The sequence below is a fragment of the Arachis hypogaea genome, chromosome 4, assembly GCF_003086295.3.
Source record: "Arachis hypogaea cultivar Tifrunner chromosome 4, arahy.Tifrunner.gnm2.J5K5, whole genome shotgun sequence".
Lineage (NCBI taxonomy): Eukaryota > Viridiplantae > Streptophyta > Magnoliopsida > Fabales > Fabaceae > Arachis > Arachis hypogaea.
In genome coordinates, this window is record NC_092039.1 from 6,418,222 (window position 1) to 6,438,467 (window position 20,246).

At 27.0% G+C, this 20,246-nt stretch overlaps 2 protein-coding genes and 1 long non-coding RNA gene across 3 annotated transcripts; 2 read left to right on the forward strand and 1 right to left on the reverse strand.

The window, feature by feature from the left end:
• The first annotated feature begins 940 nt into the window (after window positions 1–940).
• On the forward strand, window positions 941–5,782 carry LOC112796026 (protein NAR1). The gene is made up of 11 exons (XM_025838272.3): window positions 941–1,312; window positions 1,479–1,552; window positions 2,481–2,634; window positions 2,840–3,026; window positions 3,657–3,783; window positions 3,949–4,126; window positions 4,222–4,271; window positions 4,351–4,522; window positions 4,689–4,815; window positions 4,904–4,995; window positions 5,134–5,782. Exons 1-11 carry the CDS (start codon window positions 1,190–1,192, stop codon window positions 5,284–5,286), a joined length of 1,437 nt encoding a protein of 478 aa, XP_025694057.1. The 5' UTR covers window positions 941–1,189; the 3' UTR covers window positions 5,287–5,782.
• A 9,384-nt stretch (window positions 5,783–15,166) lies between these two features.
• LOC112796028 (uncharacterized) lies at window positions 15,167–17,316 on the forward strand. The gene is made up of 3 exons (XR_003199008.3): window positions 15,167–15,447; window positions 16,720–16,867; window positions 16,953–17,316. It is a non-coding gene; the product is annotated as an uncharacterized lncRNA (long non-coding RNA).
• Window positions 17,283–19,385, reverse strand: LOC112796027 (uncharacterized). The gene is made up of 5 exons (XM_025838273.3): window positions 18,833–19,385; window positions 18,523–18,741; window positions 18,345–18,443; window positions 17,962–18,051; window positions 17,283–17,808 (listed from the first exon to the last, which is right to left on the reverse strand). The coding sequence occupies exons 1-5, from the start codon at window positions 19,316–19,318 to the stop codon at window positions 17,557–17,559; spliced, it is 1,146 nt and encodes a 381-aa protein (XP_025694058.1). The 5' UTR covers window positions 19,319–19,385; the 3' UTR covers window positions 17,283–17,556.
• Window positions 19,386–20,246: the final 861 nt, after the last annotated feature.

Genomic DNA, 20,246 nt, shown 5'->3' on the forward strand with positions numbered 1-20,246 from the left:
TATTGTTGCCCAATACACAATTAAACAATGAACAAACAGAAAAAAATAGTTATATTCGTTTTTAAAAAGTCATTTATTTTTTAAAATGGTCTTTGAAATATTTTTTTAATAAAATATTCGTCTTTCTAAAATTTTATATTAGTCATTCTGTTATTTATGTTGCTAATAATGTCAAAATTTGCTTATATGTCAAAATTCACTTATATAACACCCTAGATAAAACCAAACTACAATACACACTTGATGATTAGCTACTAACATAATAAATTTATGTAATTAGATTAAGTTAATTTTAAATTAAAGAAAATTTTAATTTATGGTTGATTTTATAATTTTATAAATTTATTATGTCAGCTATTAATTAAAAATGTTATATATATACTGAAGTGTTATTTAATATAGAATAATACTATATATTTAAATTTTTTTATTAATTAAATTTAATTAAATTGATATAATATAATAAATCAGTATAACTAGTATTATTGTAAGTTTTATTATTTAAATAAATTAGATTTAGTTCATAAAAAGATTTAGATGTATAATTACTCTTTAATATGCCATATCATGTTATCAACAAACATTTAACTTGATGAAAAGATTTAAAATCTTTAGAAATCATTTAATATGAGAAAAAAATCTATTTTCTTTAAAAAAAATTATTTCTAATATATTAAATTATTAATAGAATAGAATTCAAGTTTAAAAAATGTGTAACTATATTTGGAAATTAGACTCTTTTTAATCTCATATATAAATAAAAAATAGGAATTAAAATTTTAAAAAAATTTAAATCATTTATTTTTAATAATTTTAAAATAAAAAATGTAATTGTTGAGTGAATTTTAATTCCTACTTTCTAAATTTTTAAAGAATAAATTTATTTAAAAAAATTTGGTGATCAGTTTACAAAACGAGTGAACTTTTCGAGGACGGATTTGACATTTTATTCGACGAAACAAATGAATACTGAATCGATCATCTTCACTTCTCTCCCTCTTCTTCATTTGACCGACCTAACTTAGATCCCTCTCCAACTTTCTGGGCGCGTCCCAATATTTGTTTCCCTCCCAAAACCCTAACTTTTCATCATTTACAGACACCCTCTACCTCCTTATCATCAATCAACTTACCGCGTACCGCCACATGACCTCTCTTTTTCAGCTTCCCCAACTACAAATTGTTGATCATGTCGGAAAAATTCTCGGCGGCGCTTCGGATTGGGGACCTCAACGATTTCATAGCGCCGTCTCAGGCATGCATAGTATCGCTCAAGGGCTTGAAAGCAAACGCCAACAAGCCCGATTCCGAGGTAACTTCCGCAACTCACTTTTCAATCCTCCTCTTGTTATAGAAAGAAAATAAGTGTTCTTTTGTTTAAAAAAAAAAGCTCTTTTTCATATTCAGCTGAAACTTTCATTGTTTTTTTCTTTTGGGTCTTTATTCATATATAATTTTTGTTATTGGTGTGACTGTAGGTTTCAGTTGGCAGAAACAAGCAAGTTCAGTCAGAGCCTGTTAAGATTTCTCTAAAGGATTGTTTGGCATGCAGGTTTGTCCTCTCTTAACATTCAGCGAGTGTGAAGTGATTTTTTTAGTATTATTATTACTTTTTTTCCCCATGACCTTGGACATCTAGCGAACTTTCATTAGGAAAACAATGAAAAGTACAGAAGTTGATGATTGAATTTAGACCTTTCATGACGTTTTTGTTCTGTCAGTAATATTATGATTGTGATAGGGCTGTATTGGGATTCCGGACTACGGGATTATGGAATGATCAGATCACTTTGCATCAAGATGAAAACATTCTATGAATTATGAGAGAACTGATATACAAAAACATAGTAGTTTGTTGTTGGAGATATAACCGTACAATTCATGCTTAGGAGTCTTAATCTTATAATATAGCTTGAGAGTTGGTATTTGGATTTATGTTAAAGCATTTATTCGTTTTGGCTCTTAGAACTGAATGCAATAAAGGGTGTATTGGATGAAACTATTTTAGAAATTACTTCTAAGACACTAGTCCAAGTTGTTCTTTATATCAAAAGCAACTCTTTCCAAATTCTCTAAAAGGTTGAAAATTGCAAGTCTGAGAATCAGAACATCCTTAAAAAGCCAATGATCAGAATTCCACAATGCCTAAGCAATTTATTTATTATCCAAACAAAACCCTTAGCACCATAAAGAAGACTTCGATCTTCCATAAAGAATTCGTTAAAGCTGAAATTTATATAGAAGGATTAGATATTAGCAGTTTAAAATAGACTTATGGGGAAATATCCTGAAGGCCAAACATGAGAATCTGGGTTACACCAAGGGAATTTTTTATGACTGACCATCCAAGATACCTAATGTCAATAGGTCATACGTGTGGTTATTTTTTAGCATTAAAAAAAATAACATATTCCCCTATGTTTATGGGATGGTTAATAAGGCCTATATGGCTTACATAATGAGTTTTTCTGACAATACAGTGGCTGTGTGACATCTGCGGAGACAGTTATGCTGGAGAAACAAAGTTTGGATGAGTTCTTATCTAATATTAATAAAGGAAAAGCAGTGATTATGTCTGTTTCTCCCCAGTCAAGGGCCTCCCTTGCAGCTCATTTTGGCATTTCTCCCCTTCAGGTGATGCTTTGGATATTTGCTTTTAGTCTATGAATTGAAGTCTATGAATTATGTGGCTATGCCATTATTTAAACAACCATTTTGAATTCTAGCCTCCTACATTCAGTTTCTATGAATTCTAGCTTGTTTGGTTTATCTTTGTACCAGACTGCTTTTCTCTTATTCTTTTACTCATGGTTTAAATGTGAAATATTTGCTATTACAGGTTTTCAAGAAGCTGACAAGATTTTTCAAATCATTGGGAGTGAAGGCAATTTTCGATACAAGTTGCAGTAGAGATTTAACCCTTATTGAATCTTGTATGGAGTTCATGTCAAGGTACAAACAGAGTCAACTGTCTGATGATGAGAAGAATAAGTCGAGCCTACCTATGATTGCTTCTGCATGCCCAGGTATATAAATTTAACTCTTTATTAGTTTTGGTAGCGGCTACATTTAAGGCCTGGTTGTTTAATCTAATTAAACGAGACCAATACAGACTTCTAAGAATTATATAAATATTTGTGAAAAGACCAAGTTTGAGAGCATTTCCTATAAGCTAAACAAAGTACCTTATGTAATAGACTCTTGCTGAAAACTATATGATAAAAAACACTCCTTTTTCTTATCTCAAGCAAATGCACTCGAAAACTGTCTCAAGCACATACACCTGGATGCTGGACAAAACGATATTGTGATTTGTGAAAGTACTTGGCTTTTATTTAATATTACCTGGAGAAGTATTGAAGAAATATTGGATTTGCAATTGTTTTGGTACTGAATTTGGAAATAGGAACTTTAACTGGGATCTTAAGTTATTAATTCTGTAAATTTTGTGTGTCTTGATCACAAAAAAAAAAAAAATGAAAAATGGCTTCTTTCTTTAGTTACTAGTGGCTTTATGGTATTGCATTTGGAGTTTGAGATAAGAAAGGGAGAACTGAAAATTTTACTTTCAAAGTATTTAGAATAGGTTTTAGTGAGGATTCAAGTAGGAGGGAGAAATGCTAACTGATTACTGTGATGTGAACATATGTTTTCAGGTTGGATATGCTATGCAGAGAAGCAACTTGGGTCGTTTGTTTTACCAAATATTTCAAAAGTAAAGAGTCCACAACAAACAATTGGAGCCATCATAAAACACTATTTATGCCAAGATATGGGGCTTAGGTAGGGTGTTCACTCAACATATTAAAGTTTCTACTGATGAAAACTGAAAAGGTCCCCTGTTATTTTTATGATAATATATGATGTCTTAATTTTTTTGTCATGCTGAAAAAGAAGCCAACTTCCCCAATTATCTATGTAGTGAAATGCTTGGAAATTTTTTAACAGGCCTGAAGAAATTTACCACGTCACTGTTATGCCTTGTTATGATAAAAAGCTTGAGGCTGCTAGGGATGACTTTGTTTTCCAACCGGAGTCCCATGATGAAGGGAGTGGGAATGAAGATAACATGATGACAGAGGTCGATTCGGTACTCACAACAGGAGAAGTTTTGGAATTGATTCAGGTTAGTATTCTCCATGCATCTCATCAGTTTTGTGAATTCATTCACTTCTATCTAATGGCTTGTGAATAATTTTCTGCTCTGTTTCTATTTTGCAGTTAAAAGAAGTTGATTTTCAAAGCTTAGAAGAATCTCCTTTGGATAGACCGTAAGAAACTAAAAACTGCCTCTATCTTTTAGTTTCTTGTGTTTGTGAAATAGTTTAGATGTGATGCACTTTCATGCAGGTTGACAAATATTAATGAAGAAGGTTACCTTTATGGGGTTCGTGGAAGCTCTGGAGGTTATGCAGAAACAATTTTCCGATATGCCGCTAGAACTTTTTTTGGAAGACAGATTGATGGCCCTCTGAACTTTAGAAATATACGGAATTCAGATTTTCAGGAAGTTACACTTGAGGCAAGTTCTTGTGAAAATATTTATATAGCTTATTTTGTTTATGCTCGAGTATATGAAGGTTGTCAAAGTATTTAAGATATTGCATATTCATGCATAATAACAATTTATGGAATATATATCATTATCTTCATATAGTGATATAAATTGTTTTCTAATGTTTATGCAGGTGGAGGGGAAAACAGTGTTGAGATTTGCTCTCTGTTATGGTTTCCGGAACCTGCAAAATGTTGTCAGAAAAGTTAAAACTGGTAAATGTGACTACCATTTTCTGGAGATCATGGCATGCCCTTCAGGTATTGCATTTTTCCTTTCCATCTCAAATGTTTTTTGATGGAGCCTTTTATTTATATGTTGATTTAACATGCTACTGATTTTAAGCAGGTTGCTTGAATGGCGGAGGTCAAATTAAACCAAAGAAAGGGCAATCTCCCAAAGAATTGAGCCAGTTGTTGGAAACTATTTACATGGAAAATGTAAGAACCGTTGCAAACTTGCCATTAGTTTTCATGAATGATATAATTTTGGGGCATTGTACTTTTTAAGTTTTTTCTGCATTTTTCTCCTTACAACATTTCTGAATCAGTGAATGACTAAATTTCTGTATATGCTAGGTTCATGTAGCAGAACCATTCGATAATCCCATCGTAAGAGGCTTATATGACAAGTGGCTCGAGCAGCCTGGCTCCGATAAAGCTAAGAGACACCTTTACACGCAGTACCATCCCGTCGAGAAAAGCATTACCTCTCAATTGCATAATTGGTGAGAAAATTTCAGAAGTAAAGTTTGAACAGAAATGGGATTGAAAGGAACAGGACCTTTTTCCCAGTATTTTTCTTCAATTAATCTTGTGGTATCAGAAGGGTCAATGGGTCATCATCATCCAATTTTGGTAGTGGGCAGTTTTTTTTTCTTATGTATATATAGTTTACACCCTCCATATTTATACCAACCCCAGTCAGCACCAGTGAGTTTTGTATTGTATACCCTTCATCTCAAGTCTTAACCCAATTAGATTGCAAATGGAAAAATCACTCAGATATTTGTTTAGTTTTTTTCCCCTGGAGCCACTATTATTTGTGGGATCCAGGTTTGTCAATAATTTCAATGTGTAGATAACTAAACATACTGTTTTGTGTGTTGTTCCAACACATCTGCCGGTTCATTCCATGTATTAACTTCTAATGACAGTTGAGTTTAGTAAGGAAGCAAGTAAATCTTGACTATGGAGTCGAATAAGAGGCTATGGGGTTATGTGTTACTCTTTGCTGTAAGCTTCTTTAATTGATATGTACAAAATTTTATTAAAATTTAAACCGTTTCTAAATAAAGACAATCTTTTTTCACTCTTTAATATTCACTAATTTGATGAAATTCCTTTACTATGATGCTAAAGTTATTTGCAACTATACGTGTATATAAAAAAATAGATATACGTTAGAATATAAATTATACATTAAAAATAATGTTATATATATAATAATTAATTTAGTAGATAATTTTGTGTATATATAATATTTTTTATTTATTTGTGATAAAAAATTGCATAAATAAGTTTTTGGTTCCGCAAAATATATGCACACGTATTTTTTGGTAAATATAACTTAAGGTATTTAGTTTTGTCTTTTATCGATTTTTTCTAAGACGCTTTTTAATTTGAATATGGAGGCAACAATGGAGTTGGATTGGGATATAAAGAACACAGGTGTTTTACATCCGTGTGGTGTCAGAGTAATACTAATCGGACCATGCGAGTTTCTGCCTATTAATTGGACGGTCCGATTTGTTAAGGACAAAACGCACGGTTCGAGTTGTGGTGTCCTAGACACGTGTTGCACACAGACACTTCCCTGCAATGGTGTCTTTAATCCTAACATAGATCTATGCAAGAGACCCACACCCACCATCCGAAAAATGAAAATGCCAAAGAAACATAAAGATAGAGATGTTGATTCCCGAACTTCATATTACATTATTTCAGTCATTCTGATTATGTAAGTTCTTTTTGAAATTTTTTTAATATTTTATAATTATAATTATTATTGTTAGAAACTTATTTTTTTAATATTTTTTAATTATAATTATTATTGTTAGGCAGTTAGTTATTATTAATTTATTATTGTTGTTAGATTGAATTTTGACAAAAGTTTTAAAGATATTCTTAAATTTTATTTTGCTTTAATTTTGTTCAAAAAAATTTTTATTTGCATCAAATATACCTCTAACGGTTATTTTTCTAAAAAATTTAAAACCAATTCAAAAACAATTTCATAAGAACAATCCTCAACGAAAACAAATTAAGCATAATTTTCATGCATTATTATTAGACTAGTCTTAAATTTTTTGAAAATTTAGCCGTCGATGGTATATTTGATGCAAATTGAAAAATTTTAGGACAAAATTAAAAGAAAATAAAATTTAAGAGTATTTTTAAAATTTTTGTCAAATTTTATAAAGGCAAAAAAATACTCTATCCTAACATAAAAATATAAAAAAATTATCACATATTCCAGTATAAAAACCTGAAATATGATACTCATGTACCAAATGTTTGTTAAGTAGTTATTTATCTTGTAGCGAGTGTAGAAATGACAAATATAATTCCCGTTGTAGAGTTGATTTGTCACAAAACCCAACTCACAAAGATGATTTGGCCCATAATTGTTGTGTTCAAATCCAATTTAATGGAAATTGATTTCCGGTGGGTCTATATATAGACAATATCATTAATAAATTATATAAGTTAATATAATAAAAAATAGTTATAATTTAATATTTTAAAAAGTTTAATAAAGCGGTAGGTCATTAACTATATTATATGTTATACTAAACATTAATTACTCACATAAAATATATATTAAAATATAAAATATATTAAAAATAAATTAAATATTATATATATTATATAAAAATATATAATAATTAATTTAGTAATTAATTTTTATGTATCTTTTACATAAATTATAGTATTAATATGCATAAAAGAACAACCGATACTAAATATAATGTGACTTATTCGTTTAATATTAAATATATAAGCTTATTTCTAATATTTGCTAAATTATTATTTAATTTGATAATTAAATTAGAGAGTTTAATTCGAGTTTATTTTTAAAATTACTTAAAATACGCAAATTTTGTTTATTTATATGTCAATATTCTGTTATAAAACGATTTTAAGTCTTTTTTTAATTTGTTTTTCTCACATGAATTAAGCAATCAAATATACAATAGTAAAATTTTATCTCATTTTATTAAACATTCTTTTTTTTTCTATCCTAATCATCTATTTTTGAATAAATCACAGATGTATGGTATTAAAAACTAAAATTTATTAGATATAAATGGCAAATTTTTTATTTTAAAATTTTAATTTAAAATTACATGTTTTAATACTTAAGAGGTCAAAATAAATTTAAACTAATATATTTGAGGGTTATCAAATTTATACAAGTTTGTGCAAATTTACGAAATCTATTCGAATTCATTTTAATTTATTTAAATTTAAATTATTAGTTATTAAACTTACTTGTTTTATTAATCTAAATTCGTTAACTTATAAGAATTTAATAATTAACTAAAAAATTTAACAATTTTTTTCTATAAAATAAAATCCTTTGATATATATTATAATACGTAAAAGCAAATTATGAATATATTAATCAACACTTATAAGTATTATAAATTTGGTCTCAAAAGATAAAAAAAAATTAACAAAATTATATATGAAAAGAATATTCTTTACTTGTTAATCTTAAATACACACTTTAATTAAGATAGAACCTTATTCATAATGAACAAATTATATGGTAAAAAGAAACACATGTATTAAATACATGATATATATTAAAAATAGTTTTAAACATGAAAAAAATTTAAAGACGAATAAAAATAATAAAAAAAATAAATAAGTCCTGACATTTTAATTTGAAGATACGTAAATTTTTTATTAATTAAAAATATAAAAATATTTTTCATCTTTTAAAACATGAAATATTTAAATTTTTTTGTTCAAAATATATAAAGATAAATAAATCCTCCGAAAGGTCTTAAATGTCTTATTTTTTAGAAAATAAAAAATATTTTTTTATTTTCAATTAGTCGATAATTTATTTATTTTCGAGATAAAAGATCAATTACCTATTTATTATTTTCTAAAAAAAAACCAAGATTTGTGAAGTAAAAAATATAATTCAATTAATTCAATCTTAAAGTACAAATAACAATTAATTCAAGCCATTTGACATTTTGATGTAATCCTTGAGAAATGGCTCAGTTAAAAATAAAAGATAAAAAAAATTACATTTAACATAGAAATATAATTTTTATAGCGAGACTCAAAATTATTTTTTTTCAATATTTTCGTTTGATTTAGATGTGTATATTTCGCTTATATAGAAGCGAAATATTTACATACTTTTCATACATAAACTTATAAAATATAAGTAAAATTTTTTATATATATTTTATTATTTTGTTACCGAAATATGAAAATAATATATAAAATAATAAATTTTAAAATTTTACACAAAATTAAATATTTTAAATAAATTAAAAAAGAATAAAATAAAACATTCTAACATTATTTTTCATCGATTTTTTAATAAGCTTTTAATCCCACAATATTCACGATAATACAATATATATGTATTTTTTTTTTGGTTTACTCAAATGGTATCTCCAATCCGACAGGTTAAGAACTAATCCGTCGTGGATCTGAGCTCTATTTAAGGGTCTGCCGCTGGCCAATGAGTTGCTGCATGCACAAGGCGAGGTTCGAACTCCCGACACTTACTTAAGCGGACAAATAAACTAACCACTCGACCAACCCAAATTGATTCAATATACATGTATTTAAGAGGCCAATTTAAAAAAAGAAAGGGTTAAATACTTAAATCCACTATGAACTAAGTTGAGCTGAAGACTCATGCTTTGGAAAAAAGAAAAAAAGGCTTGACATAACTCATAGAAGTTATTGACTCATCATATATCATGATGCAAGAGTTTAATGTAAGTTGGATAAATTAGACATTTTTATCCATTCCACACACAAAAAAAAAATCTGTTGCAAGCTTTTCTTAGACTTTTTATAATTTTTTTTAAATTATGAATAAAACTCGAATTCAAAACTTTTAAATAAAAATAAAAAAATTATATTATTTAAATTATAATTTATTTGTAATTTTCTATAATTACTTATTGACCAAATCTTGACCACATATATTGTTTAATATAAATCTCAATGATTATAAAAGTTGAAATATTATATTCTAAGTAAATATAATGGCTTACACGAACATCTCCCAAAAGTATATTTGATTTCTCAACTTTAAATGACATAAGTTAATTTTTAAAGATATATTTGTAGGTGATTTTAAAATACTTTTAAATTTTCAAAACTAAAAAAAACACGATATATATATATATATATATATATATATATATATATATATATATATATATATATATATATATATATATATATATCTTTTTTTATCAAACATGAAGTATATCTGACAAAAAAAATTTGACCAAATCAATCTGGCTATAAGTTACTATGTTACTTTTTATTTCATTTTCAAATAAGTGCTTTCTTTTTAATTGTTTTTCTATAATTTTATAACTTATTTTTTGACGGTAATGTTTATAATGTATGTATTTTCTTTAAGTCAATTTTGGATGCAGCTCGATCATATGTTTTAATGTTGTCAAATTTTTTTGATTTGACTCCATTTCAATTTATTTTCATTCCAATTTTGACATTCAACATTGTATCAGGAAAAGGATGAAATATACATGCACCTCACATAGACACCAAAGCAATACATGTACCTCACATTAGTACTAGTACTAAGTATTGCACTTAAGATGGTATTCGCTGCACCTGACTTTTTAGTTAATATGTGTTTTAAAATTTTATAATAAAATTATTATTAGAGTTAAGTATGATTTTAATTTTTTAAGGTATAAATCAATTTTTTTTTGTTTTGAATTTTTTTCATATAAAATCGTCTATAAAATTTAACTTAATTTTAAAATTATTTTTATTTTAATAATCAAAACTATATCGAAGTGACCAAAGAAACGAAAATAGAGATGAATTGTAGACCATTTTTTCTTTTTTTCCCAGTAGTAAAAACATTCTTTTTGTTTCTTTTTTTTATTATAAATAATTTGGTCTAAAATATTTTAATATTTAAATAAAAATAACGATTTTGAAATTTGGTTTTAAATTTTAAGAACGATTTTATATGTAAAAAAAGTTGGAGATAAAAATTTTTTTGGATCTATATAAAACCAAAATCGTACTTAACACTTATTATTACTATAAATTTTAATTTTTTTTACATTTATAACTTTACCATCAACCCTTAGGAGAGACAAATTAGCTAGATCAAATAAATATTTAATTAAAAATTACTATTTTATTTAATTGTGGATATTTAATGTTCTTTTAACACATTTGTTTTTTTTTTATAGCGATAACTCGATTTGCATTTAATTTTGGATAATAACGGTTAGAAATAAAATTTTCACTTAACCATTAAAAGTATGAATTCATTTTATTAATAAGTAAAATGCAAGATATTTATTTATTTATTTAATTAAAATAATCATATTAATAAATCATTTTAACCTTAAAATTATGTTAATATATGCTTTATTTTTTATTTTTATTTTAAACATTCTTTCTATATAAATAAAAAAAATTAGATTCAATTTATACTGTTTTAATGTGAATCGAATTAATATATGATGTATATTAGTAGTAAATTAAATTTAGTTAATTCGATTTACTACTTAAACAATATATACATGTTAATTGATTAGATTTATTACTAAACAGCACATATATAATAAATTAAATTAATTTGATTCGATTTACTATTTGTAGATTATTGACATTTATTACTTATAATTTGAGAAATAATTAAAGTTCTAGTTATATATTGTATAAATATAGTTGATTATTTTATATTATATAACTATCTGTTACTTCTGAAATTTGAATAAATTTAAATTTTAAGTTTTAACTTCTATGCCACCTTAAAAAGTTATACTTTATATTAACTTTTTAACATCAAAATTCTGATAATAATTTTTTAGTTGCTAATGAATTAAAGGATGATTTTTAATGAATTTTTAGAAATTTTTTATTATTCTATTTTAAAATCATAAATATATAAAAATACAGATTTTTTAGAATTTAAACTAAAATACAAAAGTTAAATTTCTATTCTTATTTGTTTTAATTTTTTTGATATTTTATTTAATTTAAATGGGAGCATTTTTATTAACATTTATATTTTAAAAATAATAAATATTAATAATTTGTACAAGTAGTAAACCAAATTAAACTAATTTGATTTATTACTGACAACATTTGATTTACATCGAAAAAAGTATAAATCAAATCTACGTAAATATACAAATAAAATATGTATATAAATTTTTTTAAGAGATTGATGTAATATTGGAGGTTATTTAATTTGTTTTTGTTATTTATCTATTTAATTATGTTAATTATACATAAAAAAAAGTAATCATCAATTACTTATTATATATAGATATATGTATTTAATATTTTATAATTTTTTATTATATTAATATAAATAAATTTGATCATACATAAAAAAATTAATCACCAATTACTTATTGTAATTTTGTTATAATATATATAATAAAGCATAAGTTATCCAAATAAATCAATTGGGAACTAAAATTACTGTATTATAATTTTTAAATATTGCAGATGTAGTTTTTAGAAATTCATAGAAATCGCAAGAGAGGTCTCGCGCATTGTAAACTGTTATACTCTTTCAGTGGTTAATTACATCAAATTTTACGATACACAAAATTATTTTTAGATAAAAAATTATTAAAAAAATATATTTAAATTATTATTTTATATTATATTATTTTAAATATTTAAATAAATTCTAATGTTTTTTATAATTTTAATATTATTTTTATGTTAATATTTTATTTAATTTAGTCTTTTTAATAAAATTAATTAAATCACAATACAAAGTAAAAAAATTTCATAAAAAAAAACAATAAAAAATAATATGAATAAAAATAATAAAAATTATATAAAAAATAATAACATGTATGAAGAAGTACTACAAAAATATTATAAAAAGGAAAGACAACAAAATTCCTGATATGAATAATAAAGGATGAGATTAGTTGATAGAAAATAAATTCTCTCAAAAAGAAAGATAGTATAGATACTGTCCATATGGGAGAAATTGAGGAGATGGGTAGATTGGCAACTCACACGAGTCATCTTTTAGGCGTTGACATATAACTTAAGATTCCAAAAACAATAACACCCTTCTCTGAATTCAGTTTTTTCAATTTACTTATTTACTTATAAATTTATAATTGAAACTAGGGATGTTGTTGGGCTGCTCAGTGTGAAACTGTGGTTACATCTTGTTTGGCTATCTACTCTGCCCTACTAATGGTAAAGATTTTCACTTACTTTTTGTCCTATTTTCTATTTGTTTTTATTTGGTAATTTTGAATTATAATGAAATTGTGATATGTATAGTAAAATATATTGATCTTGACAGCGCAGAAATTTTGTTAAATTTAAAAGAGTACATTAACCTTGACGGTTCAGAAATTCTTTTTTTATTCACTAAATTTTGACCACATCTATTATTTAATATAAATTTTAATGATTTTAAAAGTTAAAATATCATATTCTAAACAAATATAGTGGCATACATGAATATCTTCTAAAAATATATTTGATTTTTTAACCTTAAAAGACAAAAGTTAATTTTTAAAGATATTTTTATAGGTATTTTTAAAATACTTTTAAATTTTCAAAATTAAAAAATATGCTATTTTTTTTATCAAAGATATTTGTTTTTTTTATTTATCAAACATGAAGTTATTATATATCTACCAAAAAAATTTGACCAAATCAAGCTGGCTATAAGTTATTATGTTTTTTTTTTCATTTTCAAACAAGTGTTTTCTTTTAATTGTTTTTCTATAATTTTATAACTTTTTTTTTATGGTAATGTTTGTAATAACTTTTAATTAATTGTGGTTATTTAATGTTCTTTAACACATTTGTTTTTTTTTTTATAGCAATAACCCGATTTGCATTTAATTCTAGATTACAACGTATCTGTTAGAGATAAAGTTTCCACGTAACCTTATGAATTCATTTTATTAATATATATAAGTAAATAAAACCTATTTACAAAACATTTCCGTATATTTATTTAGGTCAAATACATTAATAATTATTTTAATTTTAAAATTATGTCAATGTTTTATTTTAGTTTTTGTTTTTTTAATAGGTTATATTTTATTAATTATTGAAAAATAAAATATAAAAATGTCCAAACACAGGACAGTATAATAAAAAGTGGAGATTTTTTAAAATAATATATAAAGTATTCATCCAGCGGTGCATGGTCGAAAAACGAAGAAAAATTTTAAAGAAAAAAAATAATAAATTAAATTGAATAAAACTAAAAATTTGTCTCATAGAGATTTTATATATTATTTTAATTATTTTAATTTTTGTTATAAGTATATTTTAAATGATTCTATATATTACAAAGATTATTTTTCTTATTATTAATGTTGATGATAATTAATTATAATAGGAGCATATATAAAGAGCATATAAGATTAGTTATAAAATATTTTTTTTAGTTTTTTATTTTCATTCATTTAAAATTTTTAAAATGAGAAGAATCAATTTTTTTTCTCTCTCAACAAAAAAATATTTTGTGGTTAATCTTATGCAAAATGAATCCTCTCCCGTATTCTTATTATAATTAATTACCATCAATATTAAACTAATAAAAAAATAATCTAGATAACATTATATAAATCGAATCAATTAGTCACAAAAAAAAATCGAATCAATTAAATCGAATAATCGATTTACTATTGTTATAACATATATATACTAAATTGAAAACAATTAAATTGATTTGATTTATTATTTGTACAAATTATTGATATTTATTACTTATAATTTAAAAAATAATTAAAATTTTAATTACATATTATATAAATATAGTTTATTATTTTATATTGTATAATTATTTGTTATTTCTGATTTTGAAAAAAATCAAGTTTAATCCTTATGCTACTTTAGAAAATTATAGTTTATATTAACTTTTTTAATATCAAAATCTTAATTATTCTTTAGATACTAATGAGTTAAAGGATGATTTTTAATAAATTTTTAAAAATTATTATTATTCTATTTTAAATTTATAAATTTATAAAAATATACATTTTTTAAAATTTAAAATAAAATACAAAAATTACATTTTTATTTTTATTTATTTTGATTTTTTAATATTTTATTTAAATTTAAATAAAAATATTTTTTATTAATATTTATATTTTAAAAATAATAAATATCAATATTTTATATAAATAATAAATCAAATCAAATTGATTTGATTTGTTACTGATACAATATATACATACTAAAATAAAATATACATATAAACCGTTTTATTTTAAGAGATTAATGTAATACTAAAGGCCATTTAATTTGTTCATGTCATTTACCTTCCAAACGCATAATTTTCCATTGAAAATAAATACAAAAAGAAAGAAAGTATATATTGCAGAAATTGAGGAGGTGGGTAGGTTGGCAACTCACACGAGTCATCTTTAGGTGTTGACATATAACATAAGATTCCAAAAACAATAACACCCTCCTCTCAATTCATCATTCATCTTCACCTCATTTGTTTTTTCAGTTTATTTATAGGTGAAACTAGGGATCTTGTTGGGCTGCTCAGTCGTTACATCACACATTATTGTTTTATTAGGGAACAAAGCCGAACTATAGTAAGCTGCTTTTGTTTGATCTTAGAACATTGCATTCTTCTCTCCAAAGAGTTCTTTGGCTATCTACTCTGCCCTACTAATGGTAAAGATTTTCACTTACTTTTGTCCTATTTTCTATTTGTTTCTGATCATTATTTGTTGTTTTAATGCTGCTGTGTGTAACTAATATGGAGGTGTTTTTTTTGTTGATTCTCAATTTCTCATTTGAATGGCATTGTTTTATCTCACTTGATCATTTTTCTGTGTATTTTTCAATAGAAAATAATTGTTTTTTTTTCCTGCATTTTTTTAATTTTTTATTCCATATTTTTTTGCTCTGCTGAGCTGATTCTAGGATGGCAGTGAAGATAGATTTTTCAAGCCAGTTAATAGCCTTTGAATTTGAAAATGATGAAACTTTGGAGTCTCTTTTCTTTTCTTTCCTTAAAAAAAAAAATTACATAGTCTCTTTTTTTTTTTTAATTCTAAGTGGTTTTCGCTGTTGGAATTATTTTTGTGCAAAAAAGATATATAAAAGCCGCAAAAAATCCTATATTTACAGCAAGCTAAAATATAGATCAATCGCGCTACGTATACCCTCTTAATTTTTTTGGTGACTCGTATACCCTCTTAATAATCATATACCAGTTCTCTTTGTTTTTTTAATTAAAAATAAATAATACGCTATTTTTATAGGTTTTTATACGGATGTGAAGAGTGTTTGGTTTATAAATAATATTTTTCGAAATCGAAAATAGTATTATTCTTGTGGGGATGAACTTTCGAGATATAATTCATTTCTTGAGTTGTTGTAATATGTGTTTTTTTTATGGGGTGAGTATAACTTAAACACCAAAAAACACTGTGGGTGTACTTTTTCACGCTCAAGTGTGTGTGTTTAGGGGAGATGTAAGAATTCTATGAATATAGAATGTTAGACACATGAAATAGAATTTATAAAACTTATCATGTGAGTATTTTTTTGAGATATAGAAATATGTGTCTTTTTATAGGTATAGAATTGATTAATAGAATTGATGTTATGACCGTTGGTCGTTAACTCGGAAATAATGGTTATTATATGATCGTTCATAACAAGCTTAGAATGAAGGCAAATGAAGTCGAGTAGACGAACTTATAATATAATGGATCAAGTATAAACAAACATGCCTATGAAGAAAACACTAATTTTTTTTTTCCCTAAAAATCTCATCCTTTTGGAGTTTTGGTGTCTGTACTTTGTAACATCGTATTTGAACATGGCAAGATTGGACATGTTTATTGTTAAAGATATCATGTTTCTGAATCAGATTATAGTGGGTATGGTGTGTATGTACTTATTGGTTACTTCAATTGTTGGGATATCATATCACAGACTACTTCAAGGCGTGTAGCAGACAGGAAGGTTGCAAGGTTTGAAAGGAACATTGCAAAGAGATGTTCCGAAAACAAGAAAGGAATCTTTCCTTATCCAATTTGCCACATCTTGATTGGTTTCCTTCTCTCCATCCTCATCGGTTCATGTAAGCTATTGCTCCCTTTCTTTCCCTCTCAAAATTTAATAAATTAAAATGTCTGTCCAATTTATTAGAATTTGTTTGTTTGCAGCTCTGTTTGTGATCATTAGGACCGCTTCAAGCCGAGGGTTGTGAACGTTTACTACTGTAGTCTGTGCAGTTTATAAAACATCCAACAGGTTTCTAAAAGAAATGTTATATTAGAGTCCACCTTGGATCAGCTGAATGTTGATCGAGAGTGAATTCAGAACTGCTTTGATATGATAATGAATAAATAGTTAGTTTCTAGTTCTGTTAAAATGCCCTGTTTTTATTTAAGCCCTGTGCCCAACAAGCTAACTTGGTGTAGTGAAGTCATAGTTCATAGCAACATTTGATTCTTACATGTGTGGATGCAGTACTAAAATTATGTAAAAGAATCTTGCTAAGAATAAATTCCTTTATTACCCTATAAACCCAAATATCTTTGGTTCAGTGACTGGTATTTTGGTAATATTTGTATCGAGTTTCATGGTAATCTCGTTACCTTATTCTCTGTGATGTTTGACCATATACAACTAGCAATAATTTACTCTTCATGTTTAAAGAGACAATGTCCAACATCTGAAACAGACATGTGTAATAACAAAACTGGAAGATGGTGACAGTGAAGAAGAGATAACAAATCTCTAACAAAACATTTGAGATTCTTTTATTTATGCAAATCTGTGGTTCACTCTACCTCCATAGGCTACTTTGCTCTCATCAGATCTTCGACCTATAAACTTTTTTGTTGTTGCCACGCTTTTCTTGGTGGAGTTGTGGCAACAATCAGAACTCTTGGAGAACTTTCTGTCAAAAGAGCTGAAATCAATCTCAGGATATACTTTAACATTAACATCCTCCTCAGATACAGATAAGCTTTCATCAGGTAGAGAGCCTGAGCCGGACCCCATAACCTCAAAATCCTGTATAAAAGTTAATTTGATCAGAAAATTGCACCAAAATTTATCAAATGTTTTTGCTGTATCTCTATCTCAGTGTCTATGTATTTCTATTTTAAAACATTTTGCCGAAAGGAGACATTTTTTCAGGATATCACTAGAGAGGGTGCGAGTTACCCTTGATCTTGACTTGGTATTGACTGGTGTTAAGCATGGATTTAGATCCTTAAGTAATAAGTCATCTGATTGGTCATCAGAGCTGAAATCCTGCATTAAGTGTTGAGCCAGATGAACCAAAACGCTTGTCAGCTCGATATAATTGCCCAAGAAATATTGACAGCTCCCATTAGTCTTACAGTAGGACGAGTGAAATTTGGTGTATGATAAAGTAACTGATTTAAAAGTATATCAAGATCCATGATGATAGATTATCTTAATGCATGATGCATCATAGCATTGTATAAAGTTCGAGCTTAGTTAAGCTTATCATGGGAATAACAAAGTTGTCACATCTCAGTCCAATTTTTCTTATTCAAAGAGATGAACTCAATTTTGCTTACCCAAGAGTTACAAGAATCTTCACGGGCATGTGTGGGTGTTCTTGGAGAACTTGCATAGCCCTGGAAGCTTGTTTTTGCTGAATACTTATCGGCCTTAACCTTCAATCATATCAAATACAGAGTTACAAACAAATGAAGAAGCAACAAAGATCTAACAGATTTGTTGAAATAGTTATACCTCTGCAAGATCCTCGGCAAGGGTTTGAAGCTGACCAGTGAGAGAAGTGACCTGCTGCTGTAGAGTTGGAATGACCATCTTAGCCTGCTTCAGCTCTGAGCTTTGCTTCTCTACAAGTTCCTGAAGCTCAGAATTCGTTGTATCAGGGAACAGTATTGCACTCTTCAATGACTTTATCTCTTCTCTTTGCTTTAAGCACAAATCCTTCAGCTTCTCCACCTGCAAATTCATAACCCTAACTTAATTCAAACAAAATCACTATTTCATTTCCTATAATTGGAAATCAAACAAACACTTATTAAAGACTTACTTCTTTGTTCTTCTCATCGAGCAAGATCTTGAGCTGAGAAATCTCCCCTTCCTGCTCCTTATTCATGGTGAGAAGTTCCCTCTCGCTTCTTAGCACCATTGCCAGTGTCCTGGTGTTCCCCTTGACCTCCGTGAGCGCCTTCACCTCCGACGACCGTGGCTTCCCGCCGAAGAGCTTCTTCTGCAGCGACGACAGCCCTGTAGCCTTCTTTGCGTCTTTCTTCAGTTGTTGTGCTATCAAATCGGAGGGAACAATTAGTTTGGGTTGGTGGTTGGTGGACTTGGGCTTCTTCTGCATGATGAGCTTCTTCACCATTGTGGTTAAGCTCGGATCCACCTTCTTGGTGGCATTCACGAGCGCGCGAGATGAAGAGTGGGGTTTGGTGGTGAAGTCGGAAGATGAAGAAGGGTCGGAAAAGTGCGAGGAAGTTGAGGAGCGAGAATCGTAGGTGCTGTACCTTGAAGATGGCTTCATTGAAGACGCCATTGAAGAGAGAGAGAGAGAGAGAGAGAGAGAGAGAGAGAGAGAGAGAGAGAGAGGTTTGAATTGAAGTTTGAGTTTGAAAGAAGAGGGAGTGAAGGGGGTTATAGGGTTTGGAATGAGGACACGTGGCGGATAATTGAGTGGGTACCCTATTTTGGCGGTGTCTTGATTCAAATGTTTATATTTTGATTTCACGTGTTGGGCGCGGCCACTGTGCTCTTTAGTGTTTATGTGTTTAATAATAATCATAAGAAAAAGTCTAGCAGTAATAATTAAAAAAAATGAATAATTTTATACTATTAAATAAAATTTTATACTACTAAAAATATTATTAATAATTATTTAATAACTATAAATTACAAAAGTTATTGACTTCTTAGTAGTGTTCTAATTATAAATCATAATTGTAAGGCATGACATATAACACATTACAGTAGTACTGTACTGTTCTGCCTTGCTATGTTTGGAAATTTGAGAAAGCAAAAAGGTGAATGAAAAATTGAAAATTGAATGCACACTACTCAATACTCATCACCGCCTAAGAGTCACAGGTATGTATTTATGAGCTGTCATTTTTGTTATTTATGTTTATTGTTTTGTATGTGCTTGTATTAGGTTAACGCATTTTGTTGGCCATCTAAAATGTATACTAGTAGAATCATCCAAGCTGCAAAACCATTATCATGGATTGAACCGCTCTGCATATACCAGTTTTGGATCTGTTACCAATCCGTACGTGCTTACTATGACTTTGCTAATGTAATGGGAAAATGATGATTTGACTGATGTAATTTAACATGTAACTTGTTATGAATGTGACATAATATACACTAGTTAAGGAATTCAAAATCAATCTTCATTGTTTACAATTTATCTACCAAAATACCATGTTCAATGACTAATTAATACTATGTAAAAACTTGAAAAATAA

What these genes read in the sequence shown, in the direction of transcription:
- LOC112796026 (XM_025838272.3), top strand. Translation starts at nt 1,190, where the DNA reads ATGTCGGAAAAATTCTCGGCGGCGCTTCGGATTGGGGACCTCAACGAT. An exon ending in AAGGATTGTTTGGCATGCAG is followed by an intron (nt 1,553 to 2,480) that starts GTTTGTCCTCTC and finishes CTGACAATACAG; the next exon opens with TGGCTGTGTGACATCTGCGG. An exon ending in TTGGCATTTCTCCCCTTCAG is followed by an intron (nt 2,635 to 2,839) that starts GTGATGCTTTGG and finishes TTGCTATTACAG; the next exon opens with GTTTTCAAGAAGCTGACAAG.
- LOC112796027 (XM_025838273.3), bottom strand. Translation starts at nt 19,318, where the DNA reads ATGGCGTCTTCAATGAAGCCATCTTCAAGGTACAGCACCTACGATTCT. An exon ending in AAGATTCTTGTAACTCTTGG is followed by an intron (nt 18,052 to 18,344) that starts GTAAGCAAAATT and finishes CACTTAATGCAG; the next exon opens with GATTTCAGCTCTGATGACCA. An exon ending in ATACCAAGTCAAGATCAAGG is followed by an intron (nt 17,809 to 17,961) that starts GTAACTCGCACC and finishes ACTTTTATACAG; the next exon opens with GATTTTGAGGTTATGGGGTC.